The following is a 24,618-nucleotide window of genomic DNA, read 5'->3' as shown; positions in this document are numbered from 1 at the left end:
GCACAGCTGGCTGAATGGTGTGGCACAAACAATCTGTCCCTCAATGTGGATAAGACAAATGAGGTTGTGATTGACTTCAGGAGGAACTCCGTTAACCACCCCCCACTGACCATCGACAGCTCGACTGTGGAGAGAGTCAGCAGCACTAAATTCCTGGGGGTGCACATCACAGAGGATCTCACCTGGTCCACCAACACCATGTCACTATCCAAGAGGGCACAACAGCGTCTACACTTTCTGCGCCGACTGAAAAGGGCAAGCCTCCCTCCACCCATCCTCACCACATTCTACAGGGGAACCATTGAGAGCGTGCTGACTAGCTGCATCACTGTTTGGTATGGGAACTGCAGTGCTGCTGACCGCAAGACCCTACAACGGACGGTGAACACAGCTGCAAAGATCACCGGTGCCCCTCTCCCCTCCATTCTGGACATTTTTCTTGCACGATGCTCCAGTAAAACCACCAGTATCGTGAAAGATCCCACCCATCCTTCCCACAGTCTCTTCCAGCTATTGCCATCAGGAAGGCGGTTCCGGAGTATTAGAGCCCGCTCTGCCAGACTACTCAACAGCTTTTTCCCCCAGGCTGTGAGAGCCCTAAATTCAAATCACCTCACCCCCCTCTGAACTTTATCCACAACCCTGCCGACTGAACCCACAAGCCGCAAGCCGTGACCCAAACATCTGTGACCCCCTGAACCTTCAACCAGCTCACAACTACACATCATCAGCCAACGCCCCAGGACATCACCTCGAACGACCACAGAACTTCCAACCAATCAGCAACCTCGGGAAACCTCCTTTCTGGAATGACGCAATGAAAGGAATTCCCTTAACACAAAGGCAACGCAAGTACAACCTCCAGATTCTAGCTGAACTGGTGCATTTGATGTAAAGTTTAATAGTCTCACTGAGATTCAATGCAAGGGTTAATTAGATGATTGATGGTTGTGCAGGTCTAAGTAATTGCACATATTGCTATAAACTTGGGATTTCATATTTTCATTAGTTTATATGTCTTCGATTTATCCAATAAGTCTTATTTATATTGAAAAGAGAAGTATCTTGAGTTTTGTGCTTACAAGTTAATGTCTTAAACTGCCGATCTTGTTACTGTGCTAATAAATAGTGTTTTCACTATATTCTGGATAGTAATATCCAATGCAGAGTTGATGTTATACGGCTCGTTCCATGAATCGTGCGGTGAACCGACTCCGAACAGCCGTGGACCAATGATTCTGTTCAAATTCCCTATAAAATCTGGATCAAATCCCTTTAAGCCAAGTTGACCTTTATCCCTTACAGTGGTTTAGACATCATAAATTAGCAGAACAACATCTTCAGTAGTACATTAACTGTGCAATCCATGCTGCTGTTTATATCTAAGTATCGCCACAATGGCCACGTGTCTGGGTAACTGACCAAAATTAGACATAGCTGCAAACCCTCCATATCGTAATATGAAGCTCAAATGAAATTTGCCTATGAAATAACAGACGAAGAACTGAGTGCAGAATTAAAATAAACAGATTGCATTTAATTTACTAATTTATGCTTTAACAATGAATAATTTACAATAAAATAAAACAAAGAATCAGTTACAACCAGATGTGAAACCAGCTGCTGTAATGGACACCAGCACAGTGGAAGGTGCTGGTTATTTTTATGACCAGCAGATGGTCATAACACTGTGTTAAAAAGAGTAATGAACCCTTTTGTGATACAGTTGAGAAGAAAGGTTCTGTGCCTCACAAAGCTTAATTAACCATTACTGTTATAGCTTTGTTTAACTACATGTACTGTAATGTCCCATGCTCTAGTCATAGCCAGCTTCGGCTTTGTTTGAATACTATGAATACTTATGGCATTTCCATCACCGGTTTTGATGATATTGTTGTGTATTGATTTAAGAGTGATGTGAGAAAAACCCACTTCTAAAATAGTTATTTATTTTTTATAATTCATATCTAAGCTTTAGTGTTTTAAACAATAATATGAGAATAACTTTGTGGTTTGTTTAATTATCTACAGATTTTCATAATTCACTCACTCATCTGTGATCTGATCTTTTCTCTCTGTTTTTTCATCCTCTTCATTCGTTCTTCTGCTCTCTCTTCCTCTGCTCTTCTTCTCTCTTTCATCTCCTGTAAAATCTTTCTGTCTATTTCAAAATGGCAGCAGTTGTTTTGTGCCACTGTCTCCTCAATCTTCTCCAGCAGCTCCTTGATCTGAGTGTGGTCTCTCCTGTTCTGATTGTTGAGAACATGATACCTGTTCCCACATTTGTCCAGCAGCCACTGGAGATCCTGTCCTTCACTCTCAATGTGCTGCTCTATAGATGTGTCTAACAGAGAGTCTCCATGAGTGAACAGCACTATAGTGTGACTCCAGACTCTCTCACCGAGAAGATCCAGATGACCCTGCAATGCTTTTCTCTCATTCTCTCTAAATCTAGTGTCCAAACGTATGATCAGTAGTACAGCGTGTGGTCCTGGAGGACACAGAGACACACTGAGCAGAATCTCCTGTTTCAGTAACTCAGGACTCTTCTCTACAGTGGAATTCCTCCACCATCCTGGAGCTTCAATGACAGTGATGTGTCTGTCTGCTACTTCTCCATGTCTCCTCACACACTGAACAGATCTCTTCAAGTCAAACTCCTTTCTGCCCAGGATAGTGTTTCCTGATGAACTCTTACCAGCAAGTTTATAACCCATCAACACAATCTTCAGCTCTGAGAGATGTTGGGTGTCACCTGCAACAAATAAACAACAAAACACACTTATAAAAAAAATTGTACTGAGAATCTGTAAATAACTGTTTTGAATATATATTGTTTTTAAAAAGTCAATCCATCTCATTTGGTCCAAAAATTCTGAGGTTGATTGCGCAACCATTTTTGATCTTCCTGATTTTTTAAAAATATTTATGCAATTATTAATACTAATAATACAAATAAATAATAATCATAATAAAACGTGAATGGAATTAAGTTTTTCGGATTAAGTTTGAGTATAGTTGTCACAAAACCACAGGGAAATGCCAAAAAGATCACTAAACCAGCTGCCTTGACCTGACTGCATATAGCTGTAGGGACCATAAAATAATCATAATTTTTAGGTTAGATTTTAGGACACAGATTGGCTAAAACGATTACATAGACTCACATCCTGTGGTCGATTGTCCTATTGCCCCAGAACAGAAATTGTAGCATGCAGACAGGCAAAGCCAACACACAAAATAAATAATAATAATGAAAATAATAATAATAATAATAATTATTATTACTATTATTGTAATTATTTTGTGTGTGTGGTTCAGGCAGGGTGATGCATAATAAAATAAATCAGGAATAATGTACAGTCATCATCTTAAAATAATGCTGACAGGGTTAAAAGGATTGATTGTTGGATTGATGATGTCAGGAAACATTACTGTCAATTTTTAAACTGATCCAACAAAACTCAGGAGTCACTGGAAAATGATGTTTGTTTGATCAGATCTAAAGATTCTTTATGTCTCTTTATAATGTCCACCATCCACATGAAAACAGACAGAACAGAATAACAAAACAGCTCTGACTGCACTATAAAGTTTGACTCACTCATCTGTGATCTGATCTTTTCTCTCTGTTTTTTCATCCTCTTCATTCGTTCTTCTGCTCTCTCTTCCTCTTCTCTTCTTCTCTCTTCCTCTGCTCTTCTTCTCTCTTTCACCTCCTGTAAAATCTTTCTGTCTATTTCAAAATGGCGGCCGTTGTTTTGTGCCACTGTCTCCTCAATCTTCTCCAGCAGCTCCTTGATCTGAGTGTGGTCTCTCCTGTTCTGATTGTTGAGAACATGATACCTGTTCCCACATTTGTCCAGCAGCCACTGGAGATCCTGTCCTTCACTCTCAATGTGCTGCTCTATAGATGTGTCTAACAGAGAGTCTCCATGAGTGAACAGCACTATAGTGTGACTCCAGACTCTCTCACCGAGAAGATCCAGATGACCCTGCAATGCTTTTCTCTCATTCTCTTTAAATCTAGCGTCCAAACGTATGATCAGTAGTACAGCGTGTGGTCCTGGAGGACACAGAGACACACTGAGCAGAATCTCCTGTTTCAGGAACTCAGGACTCTCCTCTACAGGTTCGTTCCTCCACCATCCTGGAGCTTCAATGACAGTGATGTGTCTGTCTGCTACTTCTCCATGTCTCCTCACACACTGAGCAGATCTCTTCAAGTCAAACTCCTCTCTGTCCAGGATAGTGTTTCCTGCTGAACTCTTATCAGCATCTCTATGACCCATCAACACAATCCTCAGCTCTGAGAGATGTTGGACATCACCTGCAACAAACAATATATGATACTGATATCCAACGTTACTGCCCTTCGAAGTGGACATGTGGACACAGGATATTCCGCCATTATTCATTAGTTCAAAGCGAGCGTATATGTTCCATTTGAAGTCATTAAAGTGTGCGAGACGTTAATTTAAATTGTATTTATTTAAAGATGCATTTATGTCACACTTCACACTTTTCTAGTAAGTTTCATCTGTGTGTGAAGACGCTGCATGCGGTGGCATAGCGCAAATATGTGAATGAATGTTTCGAAGTGTAGTAAACAGATTTCCCCCGCTTAGGGAGTAGGGAGCAATGAACACTGTGCAGGGACCATGTCAATCGGAACACAGTTCCTGCACAGAGCTAACTTCTAACGAGCTGGTTATCTGAATCAGGTGTGTTAACTAAGAGAGACATGCAAAATATGCAGAGCGGTGGGGCGCGAGGACTGGAATTGAGAACCGCTGAGGTAAGGTATTATTCAGCCACTCCAGGTATTACTCTTAATGAGTGTCTATCCTTCAGATTTTATGGTGGAAGGGTTTTATAGCGAAGTTGAGCTCAATTGGGTTTTAGAAATGATTGTGTAGAAATGAAATTGTGATTTGGTGGCATTACGATTTTACTTGGTACTTTCTATTCAATTTAATAAAAAGGGGTTATTAAACTCTGTTAATGTGATTTGAACATACTTTTTGTAGATGGCAGAAAAATGTGATCAATCTTGTACATAATACTACTTTCGTAACAAGTATTTTTTTTTACATTTTAAAGAGTAAAAAGTACTATTTTGCTAAAGTAAAATAAAAATCTTGAGTTCTTGAGTAAAGTACAAACCTCCAAAACTAATACAAGTAGTCAAGAGAAATCATGTAAAATTACTCAGGTATTTATTATCACTGCAACAAACTAACTTCAAATTAGTTTGTGCTCCGCGCACCCCTACATTTAAAACATTTTTTTTATAGCATGATAAAAATATATGATAATATCTACACATAATCATGCTCACTCACTCATCTGTGATCTGATATGATGCCTCTGTTTTTTCATCCTCTTCATTCGTTCTTCTGCTCTCTCTTCCTCTGCTCTTCTTCTCTCTTTCATCTCCTGTAAAATCTTTCTGTCTATTTCAAAATGGCAGCCGTTGTTTTGTGTCACTGTCTCCTCAATCTTCTCCAGCAGCTCCTTGATCTGAGTGTGGTCACTCCAGTTCCAATTGTTGAGAACATGATACCTGTTCCCACATTTGTCCAGCAGCCACTGGAGATCCTGTCCTTCACTCTCAATGTGCTGCTCTATAGATGTGTCTAACAGAGAGTCTCCACGAGTGAACAGCACTATAGTGTGACTCCAGACTCTCTCACCGAGAAGATCCAGATGACCCTGCAATGCTTTTCTGTCAGCCTCTTTAAATCTAGTGTCCACACGTATGATCAGTAGTACAGCATGTGGTCCTGGAGGACACAGAGACACACTGAGCAGAATCTCCTGTTTCAGTAACTCAGGACTCTCCTCTACAGGTTCGTTCCTCCACCATCCTGGAGCTTCAATGACAGTGATGTGTCTGTCTGCTACTTCTCCATGTCTCCTCACACACTGAGCAGATAGCCGAAAGTAAATATCCTCTTCTCCCAGGATAGTGTTTCCTGCTGAACTCTTATCAGCATCTGTGCTACCTATCAACACAATCTTCAGCTCTGAGAGACTTTGAGCATCACCTGCAACAAAGACAAAACACACTTATTCAACTCCTATAGACTAGTCCTGACTGTAACTGTGGCTCATTAGGTGCTAATAAAATAATCTCCCTTTTAGGATTAGACCTGAGGAACACTGATTGGCTAAACTACTACATAGATCCGCCTCCTGTGAATGATTTCTCTATCGCTCCAGAGCTTAAATTGAGGCAAAGGCGATGTAAAGGGAAAGCAGATTTTGCACAGATAATTTAATATTTATACATTAACATATATAAACATTTTGCATATTCTTGCTGCTTAGTCTTATCATTTAAGGCCAAAAGTAATGATCAAGATCAAAGTACCAAACTGAGGGGTATTTACAATGGGGAGCATTTAATTCACATTTTTAGGGAGTGCATAAAGTATACAGGTCATTCTCAAAAAATTAGCATATTGTGATAAAGTTCATTATTTTCTGTAATGCACTGATAAACATTAGACTTTCATATATTTTAGATTCATTACTTCACAACTGAAGTAGTTCAAGCCTTTTATTGTTTTAATATTGATGATTTTGGCATACAGCTCATGAAAACCCAAAATCTCAAAAAAATTAGCATATTTCATCCGACCAATAAAAGAAAAGTGTTTTTAATACAAAAAAAAGTCAACCTTCAAATAATTATGTTCAGTTATGGACTCAATACTTGGTCGGGAATCCTTTTTGCAGAAATGACTGCTTCAATGCGGCGTGGCATGGAGGCAATCAGCCTGTGGCACTGCTGAGGTGTTATGGAGGCCCAGGATGCTTCTATAGCGGCCTTAAGCTCATCCAGAGTGTTGGGTCTTGCGTCTCTCAACTTTCTCTTCACAATAGCCCACAGATTCTCTATGGGGTTCAGGTCAGGAGAGTTGGCAGGCCAATTGAGCACAGTAATACCATGGTCAGTAAACCATTTACCAGTGGTCTTGGCACTGCGAGCAAGTGCCAGGTCGTGCTGAAAAATGAAATCTTCATCTCCATAAAGCTTTTCAGCAGATGGAAGCATGAAGTGCTCCAAAATCTCCTGATAGCTAGCTGCATTGACCCTGCCCTTGATAAAACACAGTGGACCAACACCAGCAGCTGACATGGCACCCCAGACCATCACTGACTGTGGGTACTTGACACTGGACTTCAGGCATTTTGGCATTTCCCTCTCCCCAGTCTTCCTCCAGACTCTGGCACCTTGATTTCCCAATGACATTCATTCGGAAACTTTTTGCATGTCATTCAGAAACAGCGGCTTCTGGTACAAAAGTGTCACGGTGTCTCTGGATGTTTCTACTCCAGACTCAGTCCACTGCTTCCGCAGGTCCCCCAAGGTCTGGAATCGGTCCTTCTCCACAATCTTCCTCAGGGTCCGGTCACCTCTTCTCGTTGTGCAGCGTTTTCTGCCACACTTTTTCCTTCCCACAGACTTCCCACTGAGGTGCCTTGATACAGCACTCTGGGAACAGCCTATTCGTTCAGAAATTTCTTTCTGTGTCTTACCCTCTTGCTTGAGGGTGTCAATGATGGCCTTCTGGACAGCAGTCAGGTCGGCAGTCTTACCCATGATTGCGGTTTTGAGTAATGAACCAGGCTGGGAGTTTTTAAAAGCCTCAGGAATCTTTTGCAGGTGTTTACAGTTAATTAGTTGATTCAGATGATTAGGTTAATAGCTCGTTTAGAGAACCTTTTCACGATATGCTAATTTTTTGAGATAGGAATTTTGGGTTTCATGAGCTGTATGCCAAAATCATCAATATTAAAACAATAAAAGGCTTGAACTACTTCAGTTGTGAAGTAATGAATCTAAAATATATGAAAGTCTAATGTTTATCAGTACATTACAGAAAATAATGAACTTTATCACAATATGCTAATTTTTTTTGAGAATGACCTGTAGTTCAGAGGTAAATCGTTCATTTTCGAAACTTTATAGATGGATTAAAGAGCTTATTTTTGGAATGCCTAAAAACGCATTTTCTAAAAAAAAAAACCTCACTTGGTCGATTTTTTCTGGTGGGGAAGTAGATAGGAAGCTGAAATTGTTAGAGATACAATGTAAATCCTCTCTGGTAGCATTCTGCTACAAAAGAGATAATTCTCACAAAACTGTATTTTCAGGTCCGGGGCGCGAGGGGCGGCGGCTTCTCTAGCAGCATTGTTCTCCTCAGCCTACGTGGCACTTCTGGGGGATGAAACGGCCCGGCATCCTGGCCCGTCAGCTGTCACAGGTGCGGTCCTCATCCTCGTCCTTCGGCGGTGCTGGTTCCCTCTACGTGCCCTTCCTGGACCCACGAGGACACCAGCGTGCACAGGGGAGAGACCGGTCTCCTGAGGAGAGGCGCGCTCTGCATTTAAACAGCGGCGGTGATGAGGCTTTATTCAGTTCAGCTGATCCTCATCACACGCCGCCAACCCGGGATGTTTTCGCACCCCTCCTCTACCACACACACCAACTCCCATCGGGAGCTTAGAGAAGGACGGCGAATAAGGGACGAGGTGGTGATGATAATTAGGGGAGAGGCAGCCGACTCGTCACAATATATATATATATATATATATATATATATATATATATATATATGTAACTACATAATAAAGGTGACCTGACTATAAGTTATAGGGGCTATAACAGAGGTGGCCATTGTCGGTCCTGGAGAGCCTCAATTCTGCAGAGTTTTGCTCCAACCTTGATAAAAAACTTACTTGCCTGTAGCTTTCTAGTAGCCCTTAGATCTTGATTAGCTTGTTGTTGGATTAGGGTTAGAGCTGAACTCTGCCAGACTGACATTGGCCACCCCTGGGCTATAAAATAATTGCCCTTTTCAGATTAGACTTGAGAACACTGTTTGGCTAAACTACTACATAGACCCGCCTGTATGGAAGTAAAATGCTGACAAATGTTTTTGAAGCAAAACAGGGTGTTGTATAGCACTAACTGAAATAAAACGCATTGTATTAACAGTGCTTGCATTTTAAGGTTGTGCAATTCAACGTGGGTGGATATTTAGGCTGTGAATTTTTCAAGTGGAAACATAAAATTTAATTTGTAAAATTTTCAGTGTTAATAATACAGATTATTTTAAAATACGACTTTTACTATTGCGTTGCTTACAATTTCAATATTAAATATTCATATTATTTTAAAATACAAATTTAACAATTGCAGTGTTTAAAATTTCAATACTAAATAATTTCAGTGCGTATTATTTCGCTTCCAAAAATTCACTGATTCAAATTCGCCAAGCAATTCGATGCTACACATCCGGATATGGCAGGAAGAGCAATTGAGCATCGATACAAAATCGACGGCTGTTGCTTTCCGCTTCACCAGCAGGTGGTGAAAGCGAGTCTTGCTGAGACCATTGCGGTCCGTGTACGTTTTATTCATTTGATTTTTAATTTGAAATGAAATAAGCAGAAATAAGAAAACGGGTCCGTGTAACGGTTTGCAGTTCTTTGTTCAATTTGCACCATCAAAATTAACCAGATAAAAATTGGCTTCAAACTTTCATTTTTTCGTTTTTTTTTTCCTCAAATACCTCACAAACAGATATTTGTCTCTCTGTTTAATTTTCTGTTCTACAAGTTTAGGTTGTAGCATCCGAATAAGATTTTTGAACAGATAAAACATGAGTCATTATTCTGATTTTGCGCTCGCGGTTTGTCCGTACCATTACCGCCGGGGGAAGAGACTGGGTGGCTGGATTAGCCTACAGCCAGAGCGCTGCCGCTTTATGTATTGGAATGAGGTTCATTGATTTGACCATGGAATAATTTAATGGATACTTCAGAACTAGTGGTGTAGTGCAGGGTATACATAGGTATATGGCGTATACCCACTTTATCAGTCGCATTTACATATATCCATTTCTAGATCACTCTGATGCGCATGATTCAGAAAAATCATGACAGTGCACCACATGAATAGCTAAAGGGTAATGCAGCTAGAAACGCAAAAATGTATAAAATTTTGCCAAAGTTTTATGCAAATATGTAATGGAAATGTGCATTGTGCGTGTTAACAGCCACATTTATGATAGTGTGGTAAAGTTAGTTTTAGTTTCGATATTCGCTGGATTACTTTAGCTTGCCACTGTTCAAAGATATCACTATCAGGATTAGTTTTAATAATATGCAACCAATGTATTTAAACATTAATTATTTCAAAACTACCCACGTGTATTGTAGCAGTAAATTTAAACCGGAGACAGGTTTGACGCGCGCTTGATGTGTAAGGGACCGTCTGACAATTCCTTCGACTGGGTTAAAACGTCTAATGTATTTTCATTAAAATGACTTTTAACATTGAAAAAGCACATTGTTAAACTGTAAAGCATGTAAGAAAGATGTACAATAATTCAGCAAACAGTTTTTATGTTCCAATGGTTGTAGGATGTTTCTAGTGGCCAGACGATTTTGCCAGTAGCTCAATTACTGTGTGAGCGGCACATAAATAATTTTTATAAAACAAATATAGTTTACCAAAGAGTTTTTTTTTTCATGCTCCAAAGGTAGTATATTCCTACTTACATATGACTGACCTACTACAGTTGAGATTTTGTCAATATCTCTCTTACTGTATGTACAGTACACATTTTATGAAAAACTTACAGTAAATTACCAGTGGGGTTTTTTTATGTTCCAAATGTTGTAGTATGTTTATAGTGACTAGACAGCCTTAGTGGTATTTTGCCAATAGCTCCCTTACTGTATGCACAGTGTTCAAATATTATCATAAAAAACGACTATACACTCCCAAAATATTTTTTTTCATGTTCTAGGTTGTAGTATGTTCCTAGTGGCAAGATTAACTTACTACATGTGAGATTTTGCCAATATCTTCCTTCATATATACAGTTTTTTTTTTCCATGTTGCAAAGGTTGTAATATTTTGCAGTTACAAGACTGACTTATGAAAGGTGAAAATTTGCTGAAACCTCTATTACTGTAGGTACAGTGAATAAAAATATGTTTAGAAAAAAATAGTTGTAGTATTTAGTATGTTCCAAGATACATGACTGACATACTAGAGGTGAGCTTTTGCCAAAACCTCCCTTCATATGTGTGAAGTACACAATTACCTTTGGAACATGATAAAACCTTTTTGGTAAATTACAGTAATTATTTCATATTTTTAAAATATTTGTATACTGTACAATAAGGGAGATATTGACAAAGTCTCACCTGTAGTAGCCCAAGTCATTCTGGCTGCTAGTAACTTATTACAACCTTTGGAACATGTAAAAACTTTTGGTAAATTACTGTACTTTAAAAAAAAAAATGTCTACTGTATAAACATATACTGTATAAAAAATCTTTCTTAGAGAAAAATGGTATCTGTGAGGATTTCCAGTCAGGTTTTAGACCGTATCATAGCACTGAGACTGCTCTTATTAGAGTTACTAATGACCTTCTCCTGTCTTCTGATCGTGGATGCATCTCTCTATTAGTGCTACTAGATCTAAGTGCTGCATTTGATACTATTGACCACAATATTCTTTTAAATAGACTTTAAGAAAATTATGTTGGCGTTAGTGGTAGTGCACTGGCTTGGTTCAAATCGTACTTATCTGGCCGGCATCAATTCGTAGCAGTAAATGACGAGGTATCATATCAATCACAAGTGCAGTATGGAGTACCTCAAGGCTCAGTATTAGGGCCATTACTTTTTACACTTTATATGTTACCCTTGGGAGATATCATCAGGAAACATGGTGTTAGCTTTCATTGTTACGCTGATGATACGTAGCTCTATATTTCTTCGCGGCCCGGTGAAACATACCAATTTGAAAAACTAACAGAATGCATAGTTGAAATAAAAAATTGGATGGCGAGAAATTTCTTACTGCTAAATTCTGAAAAAACAGAGGTGTTAATTATTGGACCTAAAACCTCTACAAGTAATAACCTAAAACACAGTCTAATAGTCATTTTAATTAAAATACATTGGAGGTTTTAATCCAGTCGGTGGATTTGTCAGATGGTCCCTTACACCCTTACTCTTCAAGCGCAGCCACAGCGCATCAAAGCTTTCTCCAGTTTAAGTTTGCTGTTGCAATACAACAGTTTTTAAATATTTTTTCATGTCTATAATTGTTAAAACTAATGGTGATAGTGATATCTTTGAACAGTGGCAAATGAAAGCAATACAGCGCATATCGAAACTAAAACTAACTTTACCAGACTATCATACAGACAATCTGTGGCTGTTAACACGCAATCACAGTTACTGGGTTCTAACTTAGACAATAAATTATACTATACATAAAGAGGCAGTGGTCTGGCTGTAGGCTAATCCAGCCACCCCGTCTCCTCCCCCAGCGGTAATGGTACAGACCAACCGCGAGCGCAAAACGCACACAAAAAAAATGGATAATGAGTCATGTTTTATGTTTGTTAAAAAAAATCTTATAGACCATTTCAAGGATGTAAACAATAACAAGCGCGTTGGAACGTTACTGCGCATGTCCGGTCCTGAAACATTTCCGGTAGCGCTATTTCTCCGATCTGTCAATACGAACACATTCTTTTAAAATCTAGCGAAAAAGCTAGTTAAGGTAAAAAAGCTGCTCATTAACTAATCGATGCTGCGTGCGTGTACACGGGAGATTGCTAAACGCATATCACATGAACGGAAATATTGTGAACATTTATTCGTACAATGGATGTCATCAGTCTGAAGCAAGCAGTGCAACTTACTTCATGTTTTGTTCCCAAGATATCCGGAGGTTGTTCGTGATTAATTTACTTGCATTGCGTGGTCAGTCTGTATTTCTGTTTAAATATTTGTTTTCATTAGTACATTACTTTTCACAATACATATCGTTCCAAACAACGCTAAATGTATGCTATTAAAACTAAGCGCTTGATGCTATTATTACGTGTTGAATTCATTTCAACATGTGTTCAACGTTGGTTTGGTCAAGTTTGTTGCTGTGGAACAGTGCAAGTGGAGGGTATGAATGCTCCGAGTCATCATGTGATCACAAATAAACAAGATCGTCGCAATTCAATGCTGGCTAACGTGTTTTACATAAACCTGTATTTCTGCAGATTAATAAATGCACACATAAAGCATTCATATATGTTTTATGCACGTATTTACTGTTCACACCCACACAAATTTTATAATTTTATTTATATATATATTCATTCATGTGAAAATGAATACTGGTGTAATGTAAAGGCTGATGCTAATTCAGCTTTGCACAACATATTTTGATGATAGAAATCATTTAAATAATTAATCATGTTAATAAACAAAATACTTACTTCAAAAACATAAAAAAAATACTTTGTCCAAACTTTTGACCAGTACTGTATATAAACAAAAAGCATTCTCTCACTTTCAACTGTTTTTATTTCCAGCACATGTATTGATATGTAAATATTTGTATGAACATAAAATGCTTCAACAACTGAAACAACATTTGAACTGAAATGGAGTACAAAGGGGGAACAAATGACAAAAGCAGCAGTCTGTATCCTGCCTGGTCATCAGTCGCTTTAAGTACTACACTAAATTACTGAATACTACACTCAAGTTCTCAATCACATCTGGGTGTTGATATGGTCAGATGTGGTTTGTCACTGCAGGATGATCAGCTGTCCTTGGGTGTCTACAGATGATGGCTCTCCTTACACTGCCTTCTCAGATTTGGTGACCCTTCTGTATTTCTGCAACTGTTTACATCAGTTTAGAATACTTTCTAGAAAACAAAACAAAGGATATTAGCCATCATTATGAAAATGTATATAACATTTAACCAATTCTATGGGAATTACAGGGAGCTAAGCTAATTGCCAGATTTAGTGACCCTGCTGCATATTTACAACTGCTTACATCAAAATGCTTCCTAGACTAAGAAACAAATGATATTAGAAATCACCTGTATAAATTGTTTACATTATATAAGGATAAAAGTAGAAAAACAATTATTTAATATAATGCACAATATAAAAAAAAATAATGCTATTATTGCTTAATGCGTCAGTACATCTTGGAATTAACATTACCAAAGCTTATGTGATGGAAAATAATATTTACCATAAACATTACGTTTTGTAAACTACTGCCGTTAACTGTTAACGTTACACAATACGACATTCACGTACTTTCATGTTACTCACTGCATTTGTCAACTGACAAAATAACTAGACGACTAATATGAATTTAACCCACATAACACTTAGCAATAAAACAGAAATAAAAAACTTGCCTTTTTTCATTAACGTTACACACGAAAGCTAGATGCATATGTAAACAATGACAAAATGCTACTTTAAATTATACGGCATCATACTTGAAGAGTTAAGGTAAAGATATACAAATAAACTGATTAATTAAAAACGATATTTACTTGCCTGAATCGAAATGTGCGCTGTATATCCTAGAGTTGCTTGATGTTATCCAGCCTTCTCCTTCACTGCCGCAACACGGGTACGTTTCGCGGAAATCTAACCGTTAAACACGTCTCAGAATGTTAGTACCGCCCCAGAGGGAGCACACAACCACCGAACGACAAGGATCTAATTTTAATTTAGACATTGAAGCAAGATGTTTGTATATATATGACCACAATCCCACTGTTCATAAAGCGCTTCTCGCCATTGTTTTGAATGCGCTGGACCACTAACCGGAATCGTCCTGGGACCAACGACGTCACTTCCTTAAGCCGCCGAATAGCGCTTGAAATGGTCTATACAGATGCCACAACCTAAACTTGTAGAACAGAAAATTAAACAGAGAGACAATTATCCGTTTTTGAAGTATTTGAAAAAAATGAAAAAATGAAAGTTTGAAGCCAATTTTTATCTGTTTAATTTTGATGGTGCAAATTGAATAAAGAACTGCAAACCGTTACACGGACCAAAACGACTCCTTTATTCATTTTTCATTTGTTGAGAAAACAAAAAAATGAGATTTTGCCTTGATTTTTCGTTTTTTTTGGTTCAGGGGTGGAAAACACAAAATTTGTTTAAACGTGTGGGCGGTCACAAGACGCCCCTTTACGCCGATTGGTCAACCAAATCTGGACCGGTGACGCCATCCATTGTTCGTTCAACAAAATAAAAGACCGTTATTTATTTATTTTAATTCTATTGCAGTCTTTAAAACAACAAACATACAAGTGCAATAACACTAATTACATCAAAATATAATATAATATAACTAAGACAGTTAAAAAATTAGCAATTAGAAAATCACATAAGAAATGTACATAAGAAGTACAAATAAATTATTCAAACAATAGATTTAAGGCTTTAAAATAATTTACAGCTTTTTTCCGCATTATTTCTTTGTTTTAATGATTGCATAGCTGGTTGTTTCTATTAAAAGGAGTCAACAAGATGATAGTCCTAGGCTTTCTGTTCTAACTCTTTTCACAGAAATATTTATTTCATAAAGATTCATCTGCACCCAGCATGCTTTATTTTGCTGTACGTTTATTAATCTGAGTATCTTTTAGACATTATAGGCCCACTTAGTGTGACAGAGTGAATAATAATGTCTTGGGCGGGGCGCATTTTATTTCACCCTATAAATAGCGCAAACGGTGGTCGATTGCGTAACTTCCTAGTGCTGCGATCGTCATTGTTTCTTTCCGGTGTTGTGACTGTGGACGCTGTGGCAAGGTATGAGCGTGGTTTTTGCTCTGCTGTAACGAAGCTCGTGTGAAGATGTTCTGCTTTACTTTGTTTGTTTGTTTGTTTGTTTGTATTGTGTTAATCAGAGGGAGATAATCCTCGATACGAGAGTGGGAGCACGTGAGCTATTAATGCAGAGTTGTGGACTCCGTATATAGCTTCATGAGTTCGCCCTTTCATCTAATCTGCTTGAGCGAGTATTAAGCATATTTTGGCGTGCTGTCCGGGGGAAGGGTTCCGGGCCGGAATACAGGCCGGACTCAGAGAACTCCCCCTGCTAGTGTAGGATAGAAACAGATTAGTAGTGGGGAGTAGGGGTGGAGGAGGGATGCCAAGAAACTGTCGCTGGATGGAGGTAAGACGGCTGGTAATATATAGAGGATGCGCTGATTGAATGATTGGTTAAACAGGTTGCACCTGTGCCGAATGGGTTGATTATCTGATCGTGCTCCTCCTGAACCTTGTTTAATCAAACATCATTTAGAGCAACGAGCCGTGCTACGCAGCAGTTTTATTCCACTTTATTAAAGTCACACTCCATTCTTGAATTACGGACGAGGTATGTTTGCGGTAGAGTTCTAGTTGTTACAGAAATATTGATGTGAATTGTCGTGTATTTTTAGTGATTTAATATATTGTGTTGTATTTACTTTAGCAAGTGTTTGATTCGTAATGTTTGTATTTATACTGATTTGGATTTGTTAAAGAGATTTGTATTCATGATTGTTTTTATTTGGCAGATCGTTCTTTGTGGAGCTCTATGCATACGGACTTCTGATGTCTAGGCCCTGCTGTTTTGTTTATGATTTGTTTTGATTTAAGTTTATTTTAATATTTTGGGTTTTTGTATGATTGTAATTTGTTTATTTTTGTAACAGACAGAGCTTACTTTATGCCAACCGCTGGGTTTTGTAAACCCAAGTTCTGATCCATTTTTCTGTTACAGGAACCAGTCTGCACGGGAGTGCTTTCCTTTTGGGGTCATCCGGGCCTTCTCACTGCATGGTGGTGTGAGATTTTCTGCACTGTATGAGTATTGATTTGAGCGTGTAGAATTATTTGCACTATTCACTACCCCTTTTATGCTATTGCAGATTTGTATATCAGTGCACGTGTGGTGTGTGTCTTCAGGCTGAGTGGTCTGTGGCCCTGTGACTTTTCCTCTCTCCCTTTCTGCAGGCTTGGTAATCCTGATATTCTAAGAACGGTGGGCATTTTAATATTTGGCCTAAAGCTCAGATCTTTTAAAGTTTTGACATCCTTTTAAAGAAATACAAGCATATAATAAAGTTGATCTTGCCTACGTGGAGATTATGATGTTTATTAATACAATTGTTGAACTTGAAAGTCACATCTCTGTTCCCTTTTTTAGCAAGGAACTTGTGTTGCTGTGTTAAATTATTTCCGTGGGTGTTAAACCCCAGTGGCGTAGTCGGAATATAAGGTGCTCTTTGAGTGTCGCTCGGTTACATCTGGCGTAGTCGGCAGAGTTGCTTTTGTAAAACAGGACGTGACTTCCAAGTATAATTGTTTTTTTCTATTACCTAGCGGTTGGTTTTGTTTTAGTTTTGGCTCTGTTTTGTTTTTTGTTTTGTTGTTTTCTTTTTTTCAAAACAGCAGTGGCCTACGACCATTTAACAGGAAGGTGGTTTACCAGGAGATCACTTCTAGTGGGGACGATGGAAGGGCCCGGGGTTTAACACTGGTTGACCAAGCTTACTTTATTTATGATCATTTGGAGGGGGAAGCTAAAAATGAAATTAAATATAGACCTAGTGTAGAGAGGGAGGATCCAGATAAGATTCTCTCTATTCTCCTAGAAATGTATGGTTGCCCGCAGTCTTGTGTGGCTCTACAAGAAAAATTATTTTCCCGTAAACAACTTGAGGGTGAGTCATTACAGGAGTATTCACATGCTTTGTTTAAGCTTATGAATGAGGTGGTTGAAAGTGCTCCAGATGCAATGCCTAATTCTGCTACGTTGCTGAGAGATCAGTTTGTTGAGCATGTTATTGACCCAGCCCTTCGACGGGCATTGAAACAAGTTGTTCGAGCCAATCCCGATTTTACACTTTTAGATATTCGAAAAGAGGCTATTCGATGGGAGCGGGAAGGTATGTCTGTAGAGGGGCGGGCACGGAGTTATTCTGTGCCTTCAATGTGTGCAACTCAGGTTTCTAGCATATCTAACACCTCTAGTACAGGTAACTATTCTGCTGAAATTGCTGAAATAAAAGAACTATTGAAGCGACAACAAGAACAGTTGAGTCAGCTTGGGGAGCAGCTTTCCCAATTGCAGAATCCTCTTAAACGGTGCATCGTAATCAGGTTGTGTGTAGGCGATGTCAACAGCCTGGCCATTTTGCTAGTCACTGTGATAACGAGCGTGTTGAACCTCGACCTCAGTCTCATTTCAGACAGAGGATAGGATCCCAGCAGCAGCCGTCGGAAAACTAGCTCCCTCTGAGTCGCTGAGTCAAGGTTCAGGAGGGGACAAGTTTGACTCGAATAATTCTGAGGTAAGCTGCCTCAACGTGTCAAATTTAGTGGGGCCATGTCCTTCGGTCATGGTGCTTATGGGTGGGGTCAAGGTGACGTGTCTTTTGGATACTGGATCAATGGTGTCCACCGTAGCAGAGAGTTTCTTTTTCCAACATTTGAGTGAAAAACTCCATTCTTGTAATTGGTTACAACTCAAAGCTGCTAATGGGCTTGATATACCTTACTTGGGGTATGCTGAGGTAACTGTAGAAGTATTGGGGAAAGTTATACCAAATAAGGGTATCCTTGTTGTAAAAGACACCCCTAGTTTGCAGTCAAAGACCAATACTCCAGGTGTCTTGGGAATGAACATTATTAATGAGTGTTATGACCTGTTGTTTAGTCAGCATGGTACTTCTCTTTTCAGCCTCCCATGTATCCAGCAGGCTCCTAAGGAGTGGCAGCAGGCCCTTCAGTTTTGTCACAGTGCTCCACCATCGGTTAGGCCAACCACCGGGATTGCGAGAGTTAGGGGTAGGTACCCTGTTTATTTACCAGGGGGTGTTATGAAATTAGTGGCAGCTACCTGCTCACAACATCTTGTGGACCAGTCTAAGGCTGTCCTCTTTGAGCCTCTTTCTAGTGCTGTGCTTCCTGCAGGTGTATTAGTAGTACCGGCCGTAGTCCAGGTGGTTAAGGGTACTGCTTATGTCCCAGTGCTAAACGTTAGCAATACAGACACTCAGGTCTCTTCACGTTGTGCCTTATGAACTTTGAAGCCAGTGCAAATAGTGAGTCTACCTGCAGGGGTTGTGGAGGTTCCTTTTTCACTGGGGGTGAAGGAAGTGCAGGCCATAGTCAGTATGCAGCAGATACAGGATAATAAGGTACAGCAGCTTATCAAATCAGTTGACTTGTCTACTCTCTCTGAGGTAGAGCAGAGTAAAGTTATTTCTCTATTAACAAGATATCAGTCAGTGTTTGCGACTCATGAGGGAGATTTAGGCTGTACTACTCTTATTAGTCATGAGATTCCCTTAACTGATGAAGTACCTATACGACAAAGGTATAGGCTTATTCCACCGGCTGAATATGATGCAGTGAAGACCCATATACATCAACTCTTAGAGCAGTGTTTTTCAACCTTTTTTGAGCCAAGGTACATTTTTTAATAGAAAAAAATCACGAGGCACACCAACAATCGAAACTGTAAAAAAATAGGCAAATGGGCTGACTCCAGATTCTAAAAGGCTTTTTTAAAAATAATTATTTTAAACCTTAAGAATGGGACAAGAATATATTAAAATATGAGTACATGAACAAGATGTTTATTCTCTCTATTATAGGTAGAGCCATTTAAATTAGAGGCAACCACTACATTTTTAAACAATCTATGGTTGAAATAACAAAAAATAAACTACACAATTCTTTCTTAATCCTATTAAGTGCAAACAATAAATGCAGCCATAATCAAAGTACTCTCTCAATTTCAAAGTGCAAATAGGGACCAATTTTTTTCAAGCATGATACAGAGCTATTGTAAAAACACACAACCTATGAACCTATTATAACCCACACATAGGCTACTAATAACAGCCTAGATATGTTATGTAGCCTAAATTGCGTACATTGGCGAGTCGCTCTCTAAACCCGATGCATCATAATTGCCTTTGAATGCGTGTGCGTGTTTTGCTTTCGGTTTCGTTTTGACGATCGCACGAAACTCTCGCGGTGCTGAGCATGCATTAACGCATTAATTTAACAAAAGAATTTGGGACCACAAATGGGATTTCGAAAAGTCTGATGTGAATGTATGCCTTGTACATTATATACTGAGGCAGAGGCGCCAGAATTTAATCTGAGAGAATGTGCACGATACTATATTTCTTCATAAGCATATTGTGAAGAGATTTTAATGGTCCACAATCAAAAATCACAATCAAGTCACATCACACACCCATCGAAACGGAGGTTGAGAGAGAGAGAGAGAGAGAGAGAGAGAGAGAGAGAGAGAGAGAGAAACATTTGGAGCAAAAAAAACGTTTGGTTTCAGCGGAGCGGAGCGCAGTGTCAGTGACGGAGTGATTGACGGCTGATATCTCAAATCAGAATTTAAGATAAGAATTAAAAGATTACATTTAATTGGTTATGTAATATTGGAGAGAGAACGGCGAGGCTGTCACTGCATCAGCTCACAGCAGACTGTGCAATAGTTAGGCTAACGAAAGTTTTGTAAAGAAATGAAAACAAGTCGCACCACAACAATTTCTCGCACGCGCACAAATGCTCCCAAATATATTTAGAGGTCGCGCAGATTAAATTTTGGGAGCATATGCGACCAAAATGGTCGCAATTTCGAGCCCTGATATTCCTTCTTCTGTCAAATAAAAAGTGCAATTAACAATATATAGTCATTCTTATCAAAGTGTCTTGAATAGGAATCAAACAAACACAATGAAAACAGTCTTTTTTGATCTTTAATATTTCTACCTACTCAATGTGAAACCTGGGTGAAATTGAATAATCTCTCACGGCACACTAGTGTACCGCGGCACAGTGGTTGAAAAACACTGTCTTAGAGAGTCAGGTAATACGAGAGAGTTGCAGCCCTTACGCATCCCCCATAGTTCTAGTGAAGAAAAAAGATGGCTCTTTGCGTTTATGTGTGGATTATCACCAGTTAAATCGAAAGACTCGGAAAGACGCTTTTCCGCTCCCCTGGATTGAGGAGTCCCTTGATGCCCTCTCAGGTGCCTGCTGGTTTTCAACTTTAGACCTGGCAAGTGGCTACAATCAGGTACCAGTTGAAGAGAAGGATAAATGCAAGACTGCTTTTTGTACTCCTTTTGGGCTTTTCGAATTTAATAGTATGCCCTTTGGGCTATGTAATGCCCCAAGTACATTTCAGCGACTCATGGAGCGCATGTTTGGGTCCCAGCATTTTCAAACTTTGCTGCTCTATCTTGACGATGTGATTTTCCACACATTATTTTCCTCTTCTATAGATCAACATCTGGAACGTCTGAAAATGGTTCTGAGTCGACTTCACCAAGAAGGCCTTAAAGTGAAATTAGAAAAGTGCTGTTTTTTTAAGACTGAGGTGAAGTATTTGGGGCATGTGATATCTCTACTGACCCTGAGAAGATTACTGCTGTAGCTAATTGGCCTCGACCACAGGATGTAGCAGCACTGAGATCCTTTTTGGGTTTCACTAGTTATTATAGACGATTCGTTAAACATTTCTCTGTGATTGCAGCGCCTTTGTATCGTCTAATTGGAGAACTGGGCGGAAGCAAAGACAGAAAGGGTGCACGGAGACCCTTGAGCAGTGCCTGGACTGAAGCCTGTGTGGGCAGTTTTCAAGATCTGAAGGTGCATCTTACTACTACTCCTGTGTTGGCTTATGCAAACTTTTCATTGCCCTTCATTTTGGAGGTACATGCCAGCCAGAACGGACTTGGAGCAGTGTTGTCACAAGAGCAGGAAGGGAAAGTAAGACCCCTGGCGTATGCAAGCAGAAAACTTAGTCAAACAGAGAAGAGGATGCCAAACTGTAGCTCCATGAAGTTAGAATTTCTTGCCTTGAAATGGGCGATGGCAGAGAAATTCAGAGAATATTTGCTGGGTCATAAGTGTATTGTCTGGACGGATAATAACCCCTTGAGTCATCTAAGCACTGCAAAACTGGGAGCAACAGAGTTAAGGTGGGCAGCGGAGTTGGAAGCATTTGACTACACCATCCGGTATCGACCAGGTCGGGCTAACAGAAATGCAGATTCCTTGTCAAGTCAGCACCTAACTGATGGGGTATCCCTTGTGGACCAGATACTCCCAGGAACTTTGCTCCCAGCACGGTTGGAGCAGGCCATAGGTCAGACATCAGTCATGGCTTGCCAATCAGAAATATCAGTGCTGCAAACATATTCTGGGAACGATCTTGCTCTCCTTCAACAAGATGACCCTGTAATCCGCAAATTTCTTTATTTTTGGCAACATCAACAGAGGCCAGATTACATGGAACGGCAAGCATTAAGTAAGCCGTTGTTGGAATTGGTGCGGCAATGGGACCGTCTGGTGGAGCAAGAAAAGGTCTTGTATCGCAGAACCTTTCGTCCAGATGGGGGAGAAGAAGCATTACAGATGGTACTGCCAGAATCATTGCAGGAAGAGGTGCTACAGCAGTTACACCAAGGACATGGACATCAGGGTATTGAGAGGACGACCGAGCTAGTGCGTTCAAGGTGTTATTGGCCTGGAATGTATAAAGCGGTCAAGAAGTGGTGCAACGAATGTAAACGCTGTATTCTGGCTAAGCCAGCGCATCATCCTGTGAAGGCACCAATGGGACATTTGATTGCTGCAAGACCAAATCAGACCCTAGCAATTGATTTTACCTTCTTGGAACGCACGAGGGATGGTAAAAAGCAAGTATTAATAATGACTGATGTCTTTTCTAAGTTTATGCAGGCAGTCCCAACTTATGACCAGAGAGCTTCCACTGTAGCAAATGTCCTGGTGAAGGAATGGTTTTGCCGGTTTGGAGTCCCGGCTCGCATTCACTCAGACCAGGGTCGGAGTTTTGAAGGTGCATTGATACAGCAACTTTGTGATCTCTATGGTATTCAGAAGACACGCACCACACCTTACCACTCTCAAGGTAATGGCCAATGTGAAAGGTTTAACTGGACACTTCATGGCCTCCTTTGTACACTTCCCAATTCTGCTAAAGTTGACTGGCCTAAGTACTTGCCTCAATTGTTGTTCTCTTATAATACCACCATACATCAGACAACAGGTGAGTGCCCACATTTTTTAATGTTTGGTCAAGAACCTAACTTGCCAGTCAACTTCCTTCTTGGGAGAGTGTCACAGCCGACAACTGGGACAGTAATGGATTGGATGGAGGAACATCGGGAGCGTTTGCAAGTTGCTTTCGATGGTGCCCGGGAGAGGATTCATGCGGCAGCTAGGTTGAGAAAGGAGAGGCACGATCAGAAGGGCTATAGCTGCCATTTGAAAGAAGGGCAGTTTGTTTATCGGAGGGACCACAGTAATCGGGGTAGGAACAAAATACAAGATGTCTGGAGTCCAACAAAGTATAAGGTAGTCCAAGCACCTACAGAGGGAGGGGCTGTCTATTCTATTGCCCTTCCAGATAACCTTACACGAGTTAAAAGGGTGCACCGTACTATGTTGAAACCTGTACCTGATGTGTTGCCTCTGTATACTTCTCCATATGTAGGCCCTGAGTCTTTGCAGTCTGAGAATGTCGGAAATGAAGAAATGGAAGGACAATGGATCTGTGTTTTACAGCCAGAAGAAATTCCACCTGCTACGGCCCCAGTTTTAGCTGTTTTCCCCCTTAGCCACACAGAGTCTGTTGTTGGCCAACTGCATCCTGATGGCCAGCGAAGGGTTTCAGGGCAGGCGACTGAGGGGCTGCCTCTTGCCGGGGTTGAGGCATTAGACGGTGGCGAGACTTCTCTACGTAGGTCGGCAAGAGAAACCACAGGGAGACATTCTAATCCTCATCACTTGCCTAGGGCTGTGGGGAATGGTGCAACGGGGGCTGCGACTTTTTATAGTCAAAGTGTAGGGGTTATGGCTGTTTTTAGACCCTGGATTTAGGCCATTTTAAATTGTCTAGTTTTGTCTTTATTTTTAATTTGTCGACGGGGCATCGACACAGAAGAGGGGGGTGGATTGTGACAGAGTGAATAATAATGTCTTGGGCGGGGCGCATTTTATTTCACCCTATAAATAGCGCAAACGGTGGTCGGTTGCGTAACTTCCTGGTGTTGCGATCGTCATTGTTTCTTTCCGGTGTTGTGACTGTGGACGCTGTGGCAAGGTATGAGCGTGGTTTTTGCTCTGCTGTAACGAAGCTCATGTGAAGATGTTCTGCTTTACTTTGTTTGTTTGTTTGTATTGTGTTAATCAGAGGGAGATAATCCTCGATACGAGAGTGGGAGCACGTGAGCTGTTAATGCAGAGTTGTGGACTCCGTATATAGCTTAGAGCAACGAGCCGTGCTACGCAGCAGTTTTATTCCACTTTATTAAAGTCACACTCCATTCTTGAATTACGGACGAGGTATGTGTGCGGTAGAGTTCTAGTTGTTACAGAAATATTGATGTGAATTGTCATGTGTATTTTTAGTGATTTAGATATTGTGTTGTATTTACTTTAGCAAGTGTTTGATTCGTAATGTTTGTATTTATACTGATTTGAATTTGTTAAAGAGATTTGTATTCATGATTGTTTTTATTTGGCAGATCGTTCTTTGTGGAGCTCTATGCATACGGACTTCTGATGTCTAGGCCCTGCTGTTTTGTTTATGATTTGTTTTGATTTAAGTTTATTTTAATATTTTGGGTTTTTGTATGATTGTAATTTGTTTATTTTTGTAACAGACAGAGCTTACTTTATGCCAACCGCTGG

At 39.9% G+C, this 24,618-nt stretch overlaps 1 protein-coding gene across 1 annotated transcript in view; it reads right to left on the bottom strand.

Moving 5' to 3' along the window:
• LOC141301010 (GTPase IMAP family member 8-like) overlaps nt 1-11,251 on the bottom strand; it is a 43,091-nt gene extending 31,840 nt beyond the window's left edge. The window contains exons 1-4 of the mRNA XM_073831267.1: nt 11,233-11,251; nt 5,346-6,050; nt 3,605-4,330; nt 2,051-2,755 (exon numbers count right to left, since the gene is read on the bottom strand). Of these exons, the coding sequence (XP_073687368.1) occupies nt 2,051-2,755; nt 3,605-4,330; nt 5,346-6,050; nt 11,233-11,251 (2,155 nt within the window). The remainder of the gene's footprint in view (nt 1-2,050; nt 2,756-3,604; nt 4,331-5,345; nt 6,051-11,232) is intronic.
• Between the last annotated feature and the right edge of the window lie 13,367 nt (nt 11,252-24,618).

Source organism: Garra rufa, chromosome 25 (assembly GCF_049309525.1).
Source record: "Garra rufa chromosome 25, GarRuf1.0, whole genome shotgun sequence".
Taxonomy (NCBI): domain Eukaryota; kingdom Metazoa; phylum Chordata; class Actinopteri; order Cypriniformes; family Cyprinidae; genus Garra; species Garra rufa.
The sequence above is the reverse complement of the archived record's forward strand: the minus strand, read 5'-3'. Positions and strand labels throughout refer to the sequence as shown.